Here is a 19,876-nt window from a genome sequence, read left to right as displayed (position 1 = left end):
GGAAGAAGCCAATAAGACTCAATCCAAACATCTATTTATTGATTTGGAATTGATTGTGGGTTTGATATTGGTATTTGTTTGAAGCTGCTATAATCAGTACTAACAATGGATCAAATGACTACCTGTACGTGAACGGTTTCACTCGAAATAACAGACCCACAGGGAATTATCACTCAATTCTTCCTTTCCTCTGTAGCTCTACAGAGCATTTGGGCGTCTTTTAGCCCATTGTTTTGGTTTTATGGCCCCGCAGCTTTGCTGCTTTAGATCACTCTCAGTGCTCTCATCAGAGTCATTTCCAGATGCAGCGGGAAGTTGTTTTCAACAAAAACTTTATAAAAACCCACTGCTGCCTGCCCAGCACCAAACACATTTACAAGAACTAGCTGGTCAAGAGCATTTAGCATTTAAAGAGCCAGATATTTTCCTCAGGAGTGGAGAGCAAACATAGCTCAAAGGAGAGTGAATATTGAAATTACATTCACCATATGCACAAAACATGACTCTGAATAAATGTCAATGTTACTTTGTGATAGAGGAGAGAACATTGGATTTACCTTTTGTCAGGTGGACAGAAATATGTTTCAAATGCTAATAATGCTATGTGTCTGCAGCTGCATGTGTAAATAACCAACTCTTTGCTAACATGTTCTTCATAACTATAAAACTGATAATACTGCGTGTCAGTATTTGTGTTTATACTTTGTAGGCAAATGTGTTTGGTTTGATGTTTTATGGTCATTTAAAGACTTTGAGGAAATTTCGGAAAATTTTCTAAGTCACTGATAAAGGCGGTGGCTGAGCTAAGTCGTAATTTCTCCGAAAGCTAGACACTAAAGCTTAGGGAATGATAATATTAATTCTGCAGTCGTTTGGCGTGGAAACTACCGTGCAGGAACGGCACTTCTCAGAGGAAGTGCAGATTCAGGTTTCCACTGGTAACAGATTAGCTGTAACAGGCAGTACTATTCACCATTCATTAGCTACGGAGCTACTCATGCTAACATGATGTCAGCCTGCTATGGTCAGGGTTGTTCGGGTATCACACCACAAAGTAGGTTTTACAGTTTAAATAAACTTAAAGAATAGTTGCACTGTACAAATTCTGATTTTTAAAAAAATGTAGCAGCGGGACAGAAAATAATGTAGAATAGGAAACAGCTAACTGCAGAGGACAGTAATTTAACCTTTCATTAGAGTGGAGAATACTTGTGATGCCATAGTTCACTCAGAACCGAAGAGCGGGCTTTCAGTTATTTTGACACTACTTGATATCTTTCGGGAAACAAATTTTATTACATCTTCTTGTGTGAACAGTGCTCTATCAACAAAGTTTATAGCTATTATTAATATTATTAGTCAGTGGCATGACGCAGAGATAAGGGGTAAGAGCTTCACACCTGCAAGAATCGCAGCCTTTTAGATTTATAAATCATTCATTTACACTCTTCAGACATTATATGAGGCGGTATTTTGGTATTATTTAAAATTCTAATTTTTCATACCCCCCTCCCCCAATTTTAGTTTTAGTCGCTCCCCAAGGTCGAGGAGGCGAGGGGGTGGTGTTGATACTATTTTTACAAATCCTTTTGTTTGCTCCAAACTTGACCCTGGTCTTTCCCCCTCCTTTTAATATGTAGCTGTATCACTCCGGAGGCCAAATGATACTCCAGCACTTCTTGTGATGATCTATCTGCCCCGATCGGAATTTTCAGAACTTATATCCCATATTTGTACCAATTTTGATAATTCAATTCTCAATGGAGACTTTAACCTCTATGTAGATCAACGCAATGACTCAAAGGCCCTAGAGTTTTTAAATGTCCATGACTCTGGATTTTATTCAACATGTTAAGATGCCAACACACAGACATGACCACAACCTTGACTTAGTGTTATCAGAGAGTATTGATGCTGACATAACTGATAACGGCCATAAAGAGAGGAAAAGATTAATAGTGAGACCCATGTCATGGCAAACAGTGCCATTGGTGAACTGAAAAGTGAATGTAGAAGAGCAGAACCCAAATGGTGAAAACATAAATTGACCTTCCACCAGGACATATGCAAAGAATTTATTACCAAATTAAATAAAGCAGTGCAAGATGAAAGATGAACCCATTTCTCCAACACTGTCACAGCCAACTCAAACAATCCCAGAACACTATTCCCAACAATAAATGGCATTTTAATCCCCATTAAACCTTAGACTTAGTAAACCAGGCCTCCTCCACTAAATGTGAAGAATTTGCCTTTCCTTAAAGAAAAAAAGTATAATATTAGGCTCAACATTCAAACCATCCCAGGAAACACTAGAACTAGAACTCCTAGTAATTACTGCCCCATCGCAAATCTACCTCTCTGGAGTAAGGTTTTAGAGAAGAGAACGTTTAAACAATTGAACAAACATCTTTCTATAATGGTATTCTTGAAAAAAAATTTTAATCTGGTGTCAGCGCAAACCATAGTACAGACACAGCTCTCATCAAAGTTTTAAAAGATCTCAGATTAAAACTGAGAGCGGAAATATATCTGTCCTCGTTCTCTTTAACTTTAGTGCCACCTTCGACACTATTGATCACGATCTTTTACTTGGCCATCTTGAGGAATGGGGGGGGAGGGGTCTCTCTGGTACAGTTCTAAACTGGTTTGAATAATATATTACTGGAATAAAATTCCATGTCAGAATCAGGGATCATCTGAAACAGTAAACACTTACTATGCTGTTGCCCAAGGCAGTTTCCTTGGACCTTTTCTTTTCTCAATCTACATGTTTCCAGTGGGGTCCATAATGCGTCAGCGTGGCGTGAATTTCCACAGCTGTCCTCACGACACACAGCTGTATGTGTCCATGAGGCCAGATGACCCAAATACTCAATCTAACTGACTGTGGTCGAGTCTGGCCACACAGATCCTCTGCAGCTGCACTTTTAACTATTCCCAATGTCACCACAAAAGCCTTTGAGGATGCTACTTTTAGCCAGTATGCCTCAAAAATAGGGAACATTCTGCCTTTAAACATTAGACTTACTGACTCAGTGTACAGTCTTAAATGACAACTCAACAAACATCTTTTTATTTTAACCTATAGCTGTCTGTTTTATTCTTTCTAAAGAAACTGTTTTAATGCTACTCTATAAATAGCATTTACTGTGATGAGGCTATTTTATAGATAGTACTACATACACAAAACCTCCTTCGGCATGTGTTTTTGCTGCTGATTTGTAAAGCACTCTGAGGCTGCATTGTGTGTCTGAAAGGTGCTATATAAATAAAACCCATTCATTCATGGCCCCTCGGCACAGGACCGAACGGTACAGGAGATCACCTAAAAACCCTTTCACAAAGGACCATAACATGAAACATTTTGTCAGGTTACAAAATTCTACGCGCTTGAGCTGAAAATGCGCAATAAGTAATTCGCTACCTACATTGTAGATAGCGTCATCTGTAGAGGGTGCAGCATCTTCATTTCATCCGCTTTACCTCTGCTGTCAGTACTGTGGCCGTCGTTTGATCATTTCTATATTAATATAAATTGTCACTTTCAACCTGTCACTGACAACAACGTTGTTCTATTTTGCACTACCACATCCGTGTCTATAGCTGCATTGTGTAAATATTTTTATTGTAGTTTATTTCATTTTTATTTATTGTCATTTAGGTTGTTTTACTTGTCTATTTATTGTACACAGTATTTAGATTTGACTAAGAAATGCCTTTCTCCACCCTGTGTTTCTTTGCATTGAGCATGTTGATGGTGCAAGAATTTCCTTGGGGATTAATAAAGTTCTTTCTTATCTTATCTGGGGCCAGGTAGTATTCCAACATCCAAAAACCGTACACATTGCTCAGGGAGTGGGGAAAACGAGGGGTCAGTAGAGGCCCAGTAGCTAATATTTAGCCTGTAGCCCCCTCGCAGGTTACTCCAGCCACACCTCCGTGCCTAAATGGTAAAACTACAGAATGTTTGCCCTAAAAATGGTATTTTTATCATCCAACATTTCACATGACAGCTGCAAAGGCCTGGAGAATTAGAACTGTCTGCATTCCACGGCCTCAGATTAGATGCTGAGATTGGGAGTTTTAACTGTATTATACCATTCACAAGAAAAAGGAATACCTGCATCTGTTACTCATCATACTGCAGACTGTGTAGCGATGTCTCTGACAAATTAACTTTTTCCAGATGGTTGAATCTCCTGAACTGAATCCTCCGAAGACTGAGCTGGATGTCCTCACGTAACCCTTGAAAGCAAGGTGAAGCTCACAGAAAAACCCGGGGGATCCAATCCTCTCTGGTGTCGCAGGAAGCTGTTGTGACCAAACCGAGGTGAGACTCGAGAATGAGGCGAGGCACGAGTCAGCTCTGATGACTCAGTCTGGGAAAGGCTGCTGGAGCAAAAGATGAGCTTCTGGATTCGAAAGACAGAAGAATCAATCAGCTGAGGAGTGAGCTCTCTGAAGGGAGACGCCACATGAATTACGCCGCATTCTGGACCACACCAAAGATAACGTTGGGGAAACATGTATGGACAGATCATTTTACAGTATATTTAGCTACATGATTCGACAGCCGGGGGAGGTTTGCACCAGAACTGGCCTCAGTAGGTCACACAGCGAACACCATGGAGCCATCCTTCTCCGGGTTGTCCTCACTATGAACGTTACCACTGGCGATGAAAACACAGAGGAGGGAACGCAGCCTGACCAGTCTCAGATGTCGTGGACTTCAGGCGGTATCTCCAAAGCCCCTTGTCGTGCCGCCCTGAGGAGGTGCACCCCAGCTTTGGCCTCCAGTGGCGCTACAGGAGCCGGAGCGTGTCACATCTGCAGCACCCTGAAGCAGAAGCATAGATGTGATTTTAGAGGTTTAAATGCCTCAGCCTTCCTACCACTCTGCAGGACTGATCTTTGATGACTCCAGGAACATCTTCAAGACCATAAAATTGCCCTTAGAAATAAGATTTTTATTTGAAATCAAAGTAAATGCTGGAATGTCTAATGTGGGCTCGGTATATCAATTCAGATATCAATGTGATATTGCACAGATTTTGAATCAGTGCCAGAAAGTACACTAAGTACATTTACTCAAGTACTGTACTGAAGTAGTTTTGAGGTACTTTTCCTTTACTTGAGTATTATCATTTTATGCTACTTTATACCGCTACTCCACTACACTAAGGAAGGAAATGTACTTTTTACTCCACTACAATTAATCGATAACGTTAGTTACTTTGTAAATTCAGATTCAAAATATAATCATCAAATAAACTATGATGTAATATTATGGGTAAAGATAAGACCTTGTTGATGCCCAGGGGGACATTAACCAGCCGCCCAGCAGTACATAAATTACGATTAACCCCACCTTTACCAGCTGCAACGTTAAAACGACACGCATATTAATGCACCAATAATTACACTGATCAGCCACAACATTAAACCAGTATGTATATATACATGCATATAGATATGTATATATATAAATATATCTATATAAAACTGATGTTAGGTACACTAAAGCCTTTCTGTCTCATTTTAACCAGAGAAATGAAGCTGGAATTTTGCTTTGGAACACTAGATGGCGTAAGTGAGCGATCACTAAAGAACTGACTAGAGGATCTGGGTTTCTCCAAAACAGTTTACTGAACAGTCTACCTGCCCTTTAGCACATAAATATTCTAGAAATCGTTCCCTGTTTTGTGACTATAGACTGTATTATTTAAAATAAAGTGAAACTAAATGAACTATGACCACAGTTACCTCTTTTTGTGAATATGCTGTCTGTATTTTCTTCTTTTAAGTGACAAGAGAAGATTTATTTCAGCTCTGGTGGGCATGTTAAGGTAAACTAACAGCAGGAGAGACTTTCCTTAAGTATCGTCAGTTTCATAATTTTCAGAGAGAATTGTTGCTTTTTGTTCCTTGCGATATCTGAATATCTGTTAGAGGGTATAGGAGGGACAGTAGGGACTTTTTGAGATGACTGTTGTTACTGTTTGTGGTCCACAATTGAAGCAAACAAGGAGGGAGGAACAGGAGACTTGAATACAAAAGATCTTGTGAAAGAGAGTAAAATATTAGATAAACCATACTAAGGACAGACTGTTTACTATGACTAATGGCATGCGGTTAGCAGTTATCAAGGCTGTCCGCCAAGGCCTCAGAGACAAACAGGAAGTAGAGTGAGAACTGAGAAGAGCAACTGAAACTGAAACAGCAGTTAGTGCTCTGGTTGAACCGAGTGAGCTGTGTGTGTGTGTGTGTGTGTGTGTGTGTGTGTGTGTGTGTGAATGTTTGAAACAAGGGAACATCTGCTGCTCTGACAAAAAGCTAAACCACACACATTTTCCGCTTAGCACACATAAGGCTTGATATTCTTGTGCAGTCATTACATGTACTGACTTGCATACCTCAGCACAAACCCCTTTCATTCTAATCTCGAACCCAATTGGCCTATTTTCCCGGTAAGGACGGACAACATGTCCTTACCGTGGAGGACTTTGTTTTTACTGGACATTTTTATCTCAACAGGAACAGATACACAAGTTCTCCCAGTCTCTCGTAACCCATAAAACTGGACTCTGAACTTTATGCGCGCGGGAGATAAACCCTCGGCCATCTGAATTCTTTCGGCACATTAAACACCTCTGAATAAATACAAAAACAGTCTTTATTCAGATTTACATGTTGATTCACATAGTTTTCATAATGTACATAAACAGTGGTGACACAACGCAGTTACAACTTCTTTGCTCCGATGCAATTACCAATGTTTTTTTTTCTCTCCTTGGAGCTGAATGATGATATTGTCCTTTATGGTATGTGCTAAGCGCAAGAGAGAGAGACACACCTTGGTTTTAGCAGAACAGTGATTCAGTGGCTCTTAATCACATAAGGCAAAAGCAGGTTAGACAGACAACCAACCATATGATAAATAACAGTATTACAACCCACCTTTTTGACCTTTGGCTGTAATGACATCCCTTTTATAGATGAAACAAAGCAGAGATGGACTCTAGGTATAAGTGCACTTTAGTTATTCCACGAAAACTTCTTTAAAATTCAATAGTTAGGCTTGTTGAGGCAGGAGGGTCTGGACATTTGATTAGTAGACCAGAATCTTGATGTTTTACAACTTTAGAAATCTCGGATTTCAAGTCACCTCATGCTTCGATATCGAAAACACTAGATCAAATTTTACTACAACACATGTGTGCTGGTGTAAAGGCCAAGTATGGACCATGCTGTTTACATGCAAGGGTCACAAACAACGAAGAGCTTCTGATTTGGTCATCACATCTACATGTTGTAGAAAATCGCAACGGTTCGTTCTGAACATACATGGTGTTTGTCATGGCTGTTAACAACATTAACAAAATACATTGCTTTACATATTGCCCAAACATTGCAGCCTATTGAGTAGCATTTCCACAGAGAACTATAATGAAGTGCAACCACAGAGAAGTAGAAAGATTTTCCTATCTTTCAGTATGTGATGCCAGAAAAAGACACATTGAATAAACATTTGGTGAAGCAACGTCTATTCCACATCTGCTGTCAAGTAAGGCCAAAACCCCTTTGATTCAATGAGAACCTTAAATAATTTCACCATGATAGTAATGTGCATCCAGTGTTAAAATCTCTAGGGGTTTGGATCCAAAACATGGCAGATTCCTATTTGTCCTATTGTTTTCCAGCACGAACTTCTGGAGCTGTTGCCACTAGAGCTCTGCTGAAGGCGGGCTGGGGACGAAGTCTGCCTTTTAGCCTGCTGGCTGCTAACATACAAGTAGCTTTGACTCTCAGGGGACCAAATATGAACATTTCTTTTTCGGTAAATTATATTTTGCTAAATAATACTGAAACCATTGAGCCTGCTCCAATAATGGCTTGTGAAACAAACAAAAGAGAAGAAATGTCTTCCTTTGCTGCTTGGGTTCATCATTTTGTGCATATATATTTGCATTTTATGCGATCCAAAGACTGCTTTCCTCCGTATAGGTTGAGATTTACAGATTGTGAAAATTAGTGGCTGATATCCTGATACACCAAATTTAGCCAGGAGGAAGGGAGAGCAGGATACAGTGGTGAAACAGAGGAAAGATTTGTGCTGCAACATCTGTGCACTAAAGCCAACTGGGAAATGGGAAGTTTTGGGCTAGGGAGACCAGGCCGTAAAAAACAAGTGTGAATTTAAAAACAACAGCGCTCAGCCTCTGCTGAAGACACAGTCCTATGTGATATAGCTAAAGCCCAGACAATTCCCCATTCCTAGTCATTATAGCAAGGCATTCACTTTACATGTACACAGAATTAACACCCAATTGCACTTTGCTCCTTCCTCTAACACGATGACGTTAAATTGAAATATTCTAACATAGGAGAATAACGTCTGTTATATTTTACTCAAGTAACCACATCAACAACAGTTGTGTCTGTGCAAGTGAATATAGTGAATGTTAACTACTTCTTCATTCCTCCATGATCACAGTACTACTCTGTCTCAAGCCACATACAGCTGACTAAAATTCCCAACAGCAATTCGCAGGTGTCACTGGCAGACTAAAGCATAGATAGTTTGTGTCCAGTCACACACACTATCAAAAGGCACACATTTTCCGTAAGCGCCCCCCCCCAAAACAAACAAAAAACCCACACACACACACACACACACACACACACACACTCACTCACTCACAATAGTGCTGTCCATAAGGTGCAGAAGCAATTTGCAGGCATACGTACGTATGAGCTATGTACATTATTAACACCAGGAGGCAGGAGAGAGGAGAAGCAATGAATACATTGTTCACAGTCTGTCAGTCTGTCTGTCAGTGAGTCTGTCGTTCACTCTGTCAGTTCATCTGTCTGTGTGTTGGCGGGTACATTGTCCTGAGATCTCCAGACAGACAGATACACAAACACACCTGTTTTTCCACTGCAGGGCATATTAGGGCTTAATAATGATTGTCTTTCTATTTCTCGATAACAACATGCCTTTGATTTTTTTTTTTGCAACGTCCTGCTAGTTGAGCTGGTTTGCCAAGATACGTTTTTTCCCCCATACATTATCTTTGTTCCATCCATGTGTCCTAGTAGATCTTTTTTTTTTAACAATGTGTCATGCTAACAGCTCAGCTAACACATTTTGAGATAGTAACCAATTGTTCTAATACTTTGTTTTCCCTTTACTGGTGCAATATAAAATAACTGAGAGACATAGGGAAGATAGTCGTGTCAGGACATACTCACATTAATACAGGACAGCAAAAAAGTGAAACAATTTATGACATCAAACAAGGTAATTTTGTAGTTGCTTCTTATACTTAATGGTAATTGATCTTAATTGAAATGTGGCCAAATCAGGTAGTTTTATGAAAGAGATTCAAAAAATGTTTATGAAATACTAAAACCTCATCCTGTGATAAACTGCTGGGGACTATTTCACAGTGGAAATGAATGTTTCAGCTGACTGGAGGCTGTGTACAAACTAAAATCACAACACAGTGGATGGATATGAGGACGTATTTCCAAACCTGGCTACGGGTAGACAATACCGACTCCATTAAAAAGCATTCATCTCCACATTGTGCAATAAAAAAGGACTAAGAACTTTCCACTACTAAAACGTGTCTTTCATGACATTAAAATGGAGAACTTCTTTCGGCATAGTGTATGCTAAAGTTTTAGCAAAAAGCAGCAGGGAAATGATCTACCAGTGACACATGGTTGATTAAGGCGTCTTAGAGGGCTAAATACAGTCCAAAACAGATGTGACGACGGACAACACCATATGTATACATACATGCGTGTCGGCATGTACGTTCCATGTGGTCATAAATTTTAAGCTTCACATTGGACTGTCTGCGAGTCCTCGCACACATGGGAGGATGATGAAATTTGCATCACGTAAAACCCTCGCAGCCCCACAGTTGCAGAACCTATGAATTCTGCTTCAGTGCTCACCAATTAGTGGGAAAGCCAAGCTACCGCAAATTTCATTAAACAACAGTCAGCAATTTCCCCAATTAAAAAGGGAAACTGAGGGAATTCCTGGCCAAGACAGAAGCTACAAGAAAATCACAGATTTAGAAGTTTGGCCTTTTAGGCACCACGTGGCCCTGATGGAGGAAAAACAACATTCTGTGTCGTTCTGCGAGGGCAGTGATGATACTCCCTCATCTGGGGTCACGAGGAGGTAACATCAGAGGTTTTCATGATGACACTTGCACGCATCTCGTGGGTGTGGCTGGGCGCCGGAGACACGAGAGAGTTCTGGGCGTAGGCCGGCATCCAGCCATCGTTGTGGTAGCTGATGAGTGGGGCTGGGTCTCGCGTGCTGGTGACCCTGAAGTTGGGCTTGTTCGCGTTGACAAAAGTGGCCATGCCAGGAAGAGAACATGTAGGAACCCTGAGAACCGTTGTGTTGTAGTCCCGCCTCCACACTGCACTGACACCCTGTCCGGCAAAACAATTGAAAAGGAGAGATCAAGACAAGGAAGGTAATATTTCTCTGCAATGCAAAGGCTGTGGCTAATTTCTGACGTGTTGTAGTGATACTGTGCTGGATTACACCAAGAACACCAGAGCAAAAACGATCCTATGGCCGAAACAATACTTCTGTGACCCAGACAGAATGTTTAAACATGCTTCACAGGCTGTTGCCTTGTGTTAGACTACATGTAACACATGGAATGTATTATATGTAATGTACACGTGTAATGTGCAACACTTGCTAAAAACTGCATTTTTGATGATTATTCACAATAAAATGTCAGATTATAATTTAAAGGAGAGTTCCTACATTACAACAACATAGTTAAAAACACTTTTGTATTCTTACCCCTGATAATAGTTTATATAATCGTGTGTGTGTGTGTGTGTGTGTGTGTGTGTGTGTGTGTGTGTGTGTGTGTGTAGGTATCTGCACCTGCATATGTTCACTTCAGGTACAATGTACTACAAAGGACAACCTTAAATTAAACTGTTAATGTTTGACAGCCATAGTTCCTGACAAGGCCCTCCCTTTTTTCAGTCTCGCAACATTACAGGAAGGAACACATGCGCACGCGCACACGCACACACACACACACACACACACACCCTGTTTCAGCGGTATAGCTGAAACAGGTAAAAACCTGTTTATCTCAAGATCAGAGCATTTAATTCTTCTTTAACCACTCTCTCCTCTATTTATTGGAATAAAAGTGTTTAATGGGAGACTTACCACTTTAGAGTCTTCTGTGTCACTGTCTATGTCACTGCCTGTAGAAATAAAGACATAAGCACTTAATAAAACAGTAATCAGGAGGTCAGTAAGTCATCTTTAAATCACATATATCAGAGGGGGAAAAAAAAAAAAAAAAAGACAGAGAAAGATAGAGAGCACAAAAGAAAAATAGTTCAGTTAAATCTTGATTTAAACTAGAAAACCAAATTGACAGGACTCACACCCAGCGGTGCACTTAACATTGCAGACACCTGCGCACAGTAGCACAATTAAATATGAGTGTTAAAATCAGTAAAGAAAACAAACAAACAACAACAAAAACAAAGACAGAAGGGGGAGGGGGAATGATTATAATTTGAATCTTGACTCTTGAAGCAATGGTAGAAATTGAGAAAGATCAAAAAGGGTCAAATGTACAGAGAGAAAGGAGGACACATGGAACGATTACAACTGCCAAATAAAAGCCAGCTCAGCCTGAATGGCTGGTTGGGAAAGAGAACGATGGATGCGCATGAACAGGGGAGACATCCAGATCTCAGAGTGGTGTTGAAGCCATGGGTTAAATAAATTACTACGAGGTTTAAAAGACTTCCAGTACTGACAATGTAATGACACAAAATATTTAAGCATCTCTACGTTTAGTTTCAGGTGAGCCTTTATGGTTATGGATTATTTAACAGGTGAACCAATCCTTTATATTGCAAGTGATTCTACTGTAAGAAAAAATGGACTTTTTTACTCTCCTATGTAAGTACATTGCTTAAATTTTTACTTGGAGCTTTTATTTCAATATTGCAAAAATACATTCTGCTATTCCAGCTACAAGTTCAAAAACTGCTTAAGAGAGTTTAATTAAAACATTATTAGCTGCCACAATCTTTTCTGTTTCCCACCTATCGCCTGTTATTTTTTCCACATAGAGCTGGTTTGCCCACAATTTTCCCCCACTTAAGATCAAATCTGAGGACTGCAGTACAGAAGATTATTTACTTTGGTTGGATTATGTAATAATGGGTGATGTAATGACTGATAGTAACAGTTCAAGTCACCATCTGAACCACTTTTTTTGATTGCTTATTCAACATGAACACCAATCAGACTAAACACCCAAAAAAAAAAAAAAAAAAAAAAAGATTTGAGCCAGGTGAAACCATATGTTTCAACACACAAGCACCGTTAACCATGCTCAATCTGTTCCTTTCTCAATGGCAACCATTATATTCTAAAATTGGTGCTTTATGCAACTGTGGTCAAAATTGTGGTTCTGAATAAACAAACAGCCTCACTTCTACAAGCCTGGCCCCATGTAGCTAACCTATTTGTGCTTGTTCTGGCACCAAAATGTGGCAAAATGTGGTGTGTGTTTGTGTGTATGACGTCTCACCACAGCATGAAGACACAGGAGAAATTTGGAGCGGGTACGAGTGGGAGGAGCTAACCGTCTGCTCTTCATTCTCAGTGGTTACTTCTATTGTCTGACAGACGAATGGCAGCTGCTCGCTCGTGATCACGTGGTCTTCTACTGAACTGTGAATGGCTGTGAATGGACACACAGGACATGTTATAATAAGCCGAACGCCTGCATACACTCTGATTCGGGAAATGATTTACTGATAAAAATTACTCGTGTGTGGTGCATGTAGCCACACACAGCATCTTTCCATTGTTGCAAGATAAAGAGTTATGATATTTTCATTTCATCAGCTGTTCATATTACATCTGTTTAGTTATTCAGTATTTACGGAGAAAACAGCCTGTTCAACAAATTCTTGGAGCTCATCATGGCCTCATGTTCCACAGGGGGCAAAGAGGACTAAATAAGTCAAGAACCAAATTCCTGATTATCTTAAATTCCTCAATTTTGGGCACTTTAAAATGTTGATTAAAAATGTGTACCCCTATGCCTTTGAGTGCATTTTTATTTCCTTTATTTAATTTGTGGCAACTTATATCTTATCAGTGCACTGTACCGGCACAATAACTGTATTTCTGGTCTTACTTGTGTATTTATATTTCATTTCATTGTATAGAATTTTTTTATGTATTCTATTCTATTTATTTAAAGTTACTTTTCTTTCAATTATGTTTATAAATGTTATTCTGATCCATTTGTACGTCTGATCTAAAGCACTTTGAACTGCCCTGCGTCTGAAAGGAGCAATGTCTTTCACAATAACACACTGAAGCAGAAACCTTGTGTTCTTAAACCACTGGGCCAAAATCCCGGACCAGGTTGCAGACAAAACAACCACAAAGCAGAAACAAAGAAGACACTGGTGTAGTACCTGAGGCACTGTCTGTCACTGTTAGCTCTACTGCTTCCTGCTTGACCACTTCCTGTTTGATCAGTTCCTGTTTGGAATAGTCAATAGGCCCAGCATTAGCTTCGAGAAGAGTCCTGTCTGGAGATGGAGAAGCTACCTGATGGGGAGAAGGGCAAAGAGACAGAACAAGATCGATAATGATGGAAGATTAATATGGTCAAGTGTACATGCAGATTATGTGTGACTTCTATGTTACAGGGGAGGATCTGTGCCTCGTTTTCAACACGCTGTGATGAACAATTGTATCAACGCTACATAAAGACCAGGAAACAATGAATTCAAACTTCTAAAACACAGAAGTTCATTCAAACTGGTTATATGCACGCCAATACTCACACGCCAATTTAAACATAGTATCCTCAATATAATACGGTAAATTCATTACATTGTAACTGTGATAATGAGAAACTCTAGTGAGACCGCTGGGATGTAGTGACCCAGTGCAGAGACATTAGTACACTTTACTGTATGTCAATGGCTTTGCTCGGGTATTTAGCTTTAAAAATGTACTTGGAAGTCAGGTTTATAAACAGCCTATTCCAAGTAAGACCAGGATGCAACCTGATCTCCGGAGCATCTCAGACATGTAAACACATAAATTAAACTGAGCATAATATACTCAACCAAACCAGCCTTATACTAAGCCAGCATGCTTGTTCACTCCACCTTATAAAAACAAGTCCATGTCTTTTCTGTTCATTTCTATTCAGAATTCCCCTAGAAATAAAGAAGCCAATTCCATCATTTCATTATTACTTTCAGGATGGGACTAGCAGCTACTGCTTTTACTTTGCATTGCTTAGAGAGACAGAACCAAATGGAGGAGGAGCACTTGGTTACTATCCCTATGCTCTGGCAAATTTCTCGGTCATGTGGGAACCGGAGCTAGAGCTGATTGTTCACGTTAGACACTCTGGCATTTTGCCTGCTCGAGACTGAGTAAGACTTCGAGCAATCGTTTTCTTCTTCTCTGGAACAAAGGCAACATATTTCAGGAAAGTAAATATTCCTATGGTTGCCTGATGTCACCAAACAGGCCAGGAGGTGAGGCAGTTACTCATCAGCAAGTTAAAAGTTTAAGTGCACAACCTGGGTGTGAAATCAGAAACTCACTCTTCTTCTGTATTATTCCCCATCATGCTGGTGCTTTTGGTGAGCCCAAATAAAATATTTAATGTATCTGAAAGGGCTATGGTAGGTGTGGACAGACTTGATAAAGAGATTTCTGTGTTATGTGCCCATAGAAGACACTACCCTATACTGCGAATGTTATTGGTTCCATGTGTGAGAAGAGCTTTTATATGTTTATTTACCTCTTTATTTCCCTTGGGCCTCCCCTCTTTGTCTGTCTTCTTTTTTCCTAAATGGACATGCGGACAGAGAAAAAACATGTTTTAGAAACCGATTTAAAAGCCACAATATATCTAGCAAGTGTCTTCATTCAGTGACTATGGAGTTAAGAGTAAGTACTTTTTCAACAGAGAATGATAAAAATCAATCTAAGTGACAGAGTTTTTAACCGAATCAAGCCGAGGAGCAGCAAGAGAACTCACCTTTTTTCAAGCTTCTCTCTGTGGAGGAGAGCATCTTATAAACTCTGAAGGCATTAGTTCCCTTTTTGTTGCTTTTGTCCTTCACTTCTTCGATGTCTGGCAGGCTGTTCATGGCACAGCGGAAATTAGCCTTCCACGTCTTTGGATCTGGACGGTCTATGCCTGGCTGGTATTTACCTACACAGACCCAAAAACAGAAAATAACACAAGATTGAAAAAAAGAGATCATTTACTGGTACAGATGGCTAATCACAAAGTATAACTATTACTGATACAAACTATTACTATTCAGCTAAATATTAGACAAGATGATAAAACTATGCTTTTCTAGTAAGTGCTTTTGCTGGGTTATGACACATCATTTCAAAAAAAAAAAAAATCTAGGTTTAGTTCTTTGGAAGAAAAATAAGCCACTTTTCATTTCTTAAATAGAGTTTATACTGTGCAATCAGTTCATTTGTTGTCATCAAACTAAGCATGTGCTGATTTCAGAAACATGATGTAGGGAACTGAAAATAAAATAACATTTCCTACTGCTGATTTCCATATTAAAAAATGCATTTAAAATAGGTCTGTTATCATTTCTTTGTTTAATCGCGTTTTGGGAGTCTTTTTCTGAACCTGGGGGCATCCTCTTGGCAAGAATTTAGCAGATTTCTATTACATTTTCCTTTTTCTGACAAGGAGCCGTGGGATTTCCTGCACTTACAGAATCACAGAAATAGTATGGCGTCTGGCAGACCTGAAAACAGAAGCCAGTGAAAAGGAGAACCAGCGGGTGTACAGTTGTTTATTACCAGTGTGTATGGCCCATCTCATGAAGAGTGGAGCATCTTTCTCAAGGTCCCAGCCATGGCGTGCAGCATGCATCCATGGGATCTGAAAGATTCTCTTTTCCTACAAACATTTACACTTAGTCAGCTCATGAATTACAGTATTAAGTTAGTGTCTGTGTGTGTGTGCGTGTGTGTGTAGCGTACACTTACTTTATTTACCCATTTGAGTCCAGGTATCTGACAGGAGTTGATTTGTTCCTCTAACCACGGTCGCATCCTCATTCTTTCTACTGGCATTGTGGCCTTTGAACACACAAAAAGTTATGTAAAATTATTACATAGCAACGTATGTACGTACGTGTGTTGACACATGGTCTACTCTGCCGAGCACTGGGAGAAAAAGCACGGAAACTGTTGAATTCCTCTTGTCTGTGGTTGTAAAGATAAAAATGCCTGCCCAGGTTCAATGCTTACTTTGTGCTGTAAAGGACGTGTCTTGTAAAATACTGAAAAATTGTGTAATCGTTGTCTGTAACTGCAGCCGTATCGCCCACTCCTATCCACAACCCAATATTGACTGTCAACATTTTAAATAAAACACTTAAGGAGAAAGGCAAGCGCGGGGACTACAGAACGAACGAGGAGAAGATAATGATTACGGCATGTTTATTTAAATACAGTGAGGGAAAACTTTACACCCACCCCACCCACAGTGGGGTGGGTGTACACACACACTGCCTCCTCCACTGCCAACACACTGCCTGCTAACCTGAGCGCGAGCTCCCTAACAAGTCAAACAGGGTGACATGGCACAACATCAATTACAAAAATATTATCCCTTTTCTATGAGCTACAGGGTTGAAACTCCCAGCTGCATCCGGCTGGCTACGGCCTGCATACAGCCGGACTCCAGCAACAGCAACTATACGACCATGGCCAACATCAGTTTACAAAGATTTGCGTGTTGTTAGGTTTGTATGGTGGAGCAGGGAACACACTGTAAAGTCATTGCAGGGTTACCATGAAATAAAGGCATGGAAATCATGTAGCTATGCCATTAACTCGGCCTGAACTAGTTTCAGACCAAAACTGCAAATTATAAGAAAGAGTGTTTTGTTTTTTTTTTCTGATTGCACAACAAGGAAGGATTTATTTATTTTTTTTTTTAAAGGGGGGGGGGGGTAGGTAAACTGCACTAGGGGCCAGGCCAGTTTCGTGAAACCACTTTTAGAGTTGAAAATTAGCATAAATAATCACAGCATGTCGTCTTCTAGCTAAACCCTGCAGTTCTAAAACGGGATAAGACACCTGTAAGACAGTTCAGCCAGAAGTCGGTACCTCGATTTTCAAAAACATGCACGACGACCTGAAAGCAACACGAAGATTGTTAACGAGCCAGTTCCTTTCTCCTCGCATGACAAACACGTACCTTTAAAGCCACAATAGTTTGTTTGTTTTTAAGTATCAAAAACGGTCCTTCTGATACGACTTTTTTTTTTTTTTAATGAAATAAGAATAAAAGCCAGGTTCTAGCCATGTTACGTTTACCATTCGGTCCGCGTCGGTAACAGGTTTGCGTTGGATTAAAGTTTGATTTAGCAACGGGGGTCAGGTCAAAAGTTAACCGCGGCGTGTTTGCCTGCTGCCCTGCCAGCGTGCCGATCGAAAAACCGCCGAGCCAAAAGTGAAAATAGATGCCATACCGAGTCAACAAACGCAGAGAAAAAACCTACAGTCCTACTTTCACTTACACAGCGAGCGAGGGACCCGTCATGTCGTCCTGCAGGGAGCCCGTACGGTGTGTGTGTGTGTGTGTGTGTGTGTGTGCGTTCAAGTCAACAGCGTTAATATGCGGAAATCAAACGTTACCTGTTCAGTTTGGAGGGCCTGCCGCCTCACGGTCCTGCTGTCGGGAACAACGGGCACGGCCCGAGTTAGGCAAGTTGCTTTAGTAGCGGTTTGAAGCGGAGAGACAGAAAGAGCGTGTCCGTCGCTTATTTCTGTTTCTGTGCCGAGACCGAAAGCAAAACAACGGCTGGCTCGGGAAGTGGGTTTGCTCGAGCTGGAAATCCCCCTCCTGCTCTCGTGCTCTCGCTTCGGGTCGCTCTCGAGCGGCGTCGCGGAAGTCCAGCGGCCGCGTGCGCGCTCCCCAGACAAATCCCACAAACACACACACACACACACACACACGAGAAGAGGACTCACTCTGTTCCCATTTCTTGTTGCCGCGAAAGTCCAGACGAGCGTCCTCTCGAGCTTTATTGGTTTATGGGGTTATTTCGCGGGGAGGGCAGTGCACATTAATGGACGTGTATGTAAAGGCGCCGGCGTGAGCAAAAAAAATAAATAAATAAAAAAATAAAAAGGCTGGGCTTCATTTGTAGTCCCCGCGCACAATGTTACGTTGTCACCCCAAAAAGAGAACCGGAGTCAGAACGAATGACCTCGTGTATCCGCTGACTAGCTATAGATGATGTAAATGCTGCGGTTCGGACGAGCGCGTCCCGCCACACCAGCGCCAGACGTGGGGCCTAAACATACCGTGCTGCTCCACCAACGTAGCAGCCACTGTGCCACTGCACGTATGTGAGAAAGTTGGGCTGATCCTTTGGTTTTGCTTCAGCACCTAGTGGGAGGTTTGAGTTTGTTATTGGTGTTTTGTGATTTCCTTTGCTGCTCCTGTCCTCCGGTTGTTTGTTCTGGGATTTACATGTGACCCGGCGGCTGTGGCAGCACGACTTCCCGTCAGGTCCAATAAACGATGCCTGAACCTGGGTGCGTTTCGTTTATTTGATTTTTTTTTTTTTTTTTTGTTCTCAAGCTGCCCCGGTCACGCAGCCGCGAGACGCAGCTCACATTCCCGCTGACGTCCGGGCGAGGCGGCTCGAAGCGGGCGAACTCGCGGAGAATGTGGCCGCGGACGCCGAGTTTCCAGTCGTGCTCCGCGAAGGAGACATAGAAGATCTTTGAGCTGGGTTTTCATTTTCACTTCCTCTATCTCCTCACCCCCCACCCGCCCCTTTCTGCGCGGCTGATGCTGGAAACGAAACTAGAAACTTGAAGCAACCGTGTGTGTGAGACAGATTGCGACCCACCTGCAGTTATTTGGAAAGAGCAGATTTTTCACTTCATATTCCGACACTGAATTGATGCCTTATAGTTAGAGACGTGTGGTCTAAAACTGACCAAAGTGCATTTCATATTGAAAACTAAAGTTTACTTTTATTTTTTATTTTTTGGACACAGGTTCAACAAAACTGCAGGGTTGCAGTTTCTGGTGAAAACGCGTACTTGACTAAAAAAATGCATTTTTGGTAACATATTACCAGTGATGCAAATGTATGGATTCCTTGTGATCTGGTGGTGTTAAAGCCAAAGTTGTATTGGACTGATTTCCAAAAGGTTTAAACAAGGGAATTTATATCTATTTATAACTTTAATTGAATAACTTTACTTCACTTCCGGTGCCCTCTTTAAAATAAGTACACATCAAAGCATGAATAAGCAACTATCCAAGCTTTAAGATGCGGGTTGTAGGCTTTTGAAAAATGCTGCGACAGAAAATATGATGTTTGACAAGGACTGTTATTTACTACCTGCAAATTAAAGTCAGGTAAACTGTGTCAGGAGGTGGTTTTGAACAGTCATCCGGGGTCATGTCACAGGCCTCTGGACCAGCAGAGATCCGCATAAAGTCAGGGTTATCTCTTTCTGACACACACACACACACACACACTGCGGCTGAGACTGGGAGAGGTCTGGTAAACTAACGGTGTTAAGTTTATAGTTTAACAGCAAGACTGATGGGCCAAAAACAAAAGCAGCAATGTAGACAAGAGAGAAATAGAGACAGTTAAAAGCACAAAGCCATATGGTACATCCTATATATCATGTATAATAAACCTTCGGGGAGTTTAACCTGAGATACAGTGAAATATGAGTGACAGATGGAAACAAACGTGGCGCCCGATTGTCTCAACAGACACA

General features: G+C 40.9%; 1 protein-coding gene across 2 annotated transcripts; it reads right to left on the bottom strand.

Moving 5' to 3' along the window:
* Nucleotides 1-8,657: 8,657 nt before the first annotated feature.
* On the bottom strand, nucleotides 8,658-18,794 carry irf2 (interferon regulatory factor 2). Of its 2 annotated transcripts, none has more exons than XM_040119913.1 (9): nucleotides 17,759-18,794; nucleotides 16,100-16,192; nucleotides 15,911-16,010; nucleotides 15,114-15,290; nucleotides 14,874-14,920; nucleotides 13,522-13,657; nucleotides 12,621-12,773; nucleotides 11,234-11,271; nucleotides 8,658-10,464 (listed from the first exon to the last, which is right to left on the bottom strand). In XM_040119913.1, the coding sequence occupies exons 2-9, from the start codon at nucleotides 16,184-16,186 to the stop codon at nucleotides 10,195-10,197; spliced, it is 1,008 nt and encodes a 335-aa protein (XP_039975847.1). In that variant the 5' UTR covers nucleotides 16,187-16,192; nucleotides 17,759-18,794; the 3' UTR covers nucleotides 8,658-10,194. The 2 variants fall into 2 exon arrangements, with proteins under 2 accessions (XP_039975847.1, XP_039975848.1); XM_040119914.1 differs by lacking the exon at nucleotides 17,759-18,794 and adding an exon at nucleotides 17,641-17,669.
* Nucleotides 18,795-19,876: the final 1,082 nt, after the last annotated feature.

Source organism: Xiphias gladius, chromosome 23 (genome assembly GCF_016859285.1).
Source record: "Xiphias gladius isolate SHS-SW01 ecotype Sanya breed wild chromosome 23, ASM1685928v1, whole genome shotgun sequence".
Classification (NCBI taxonomy): Eukaryota; Metazoa; Chordata; class Actinopteri; order Istiophoriformes; family Xiphiidae; genus Xiphias; species Xiphias gladius.
Note: the sequence above shows the minus strand (reverse complement) of the source record. Positions and strands in the feature narration are given on the sequence as shown.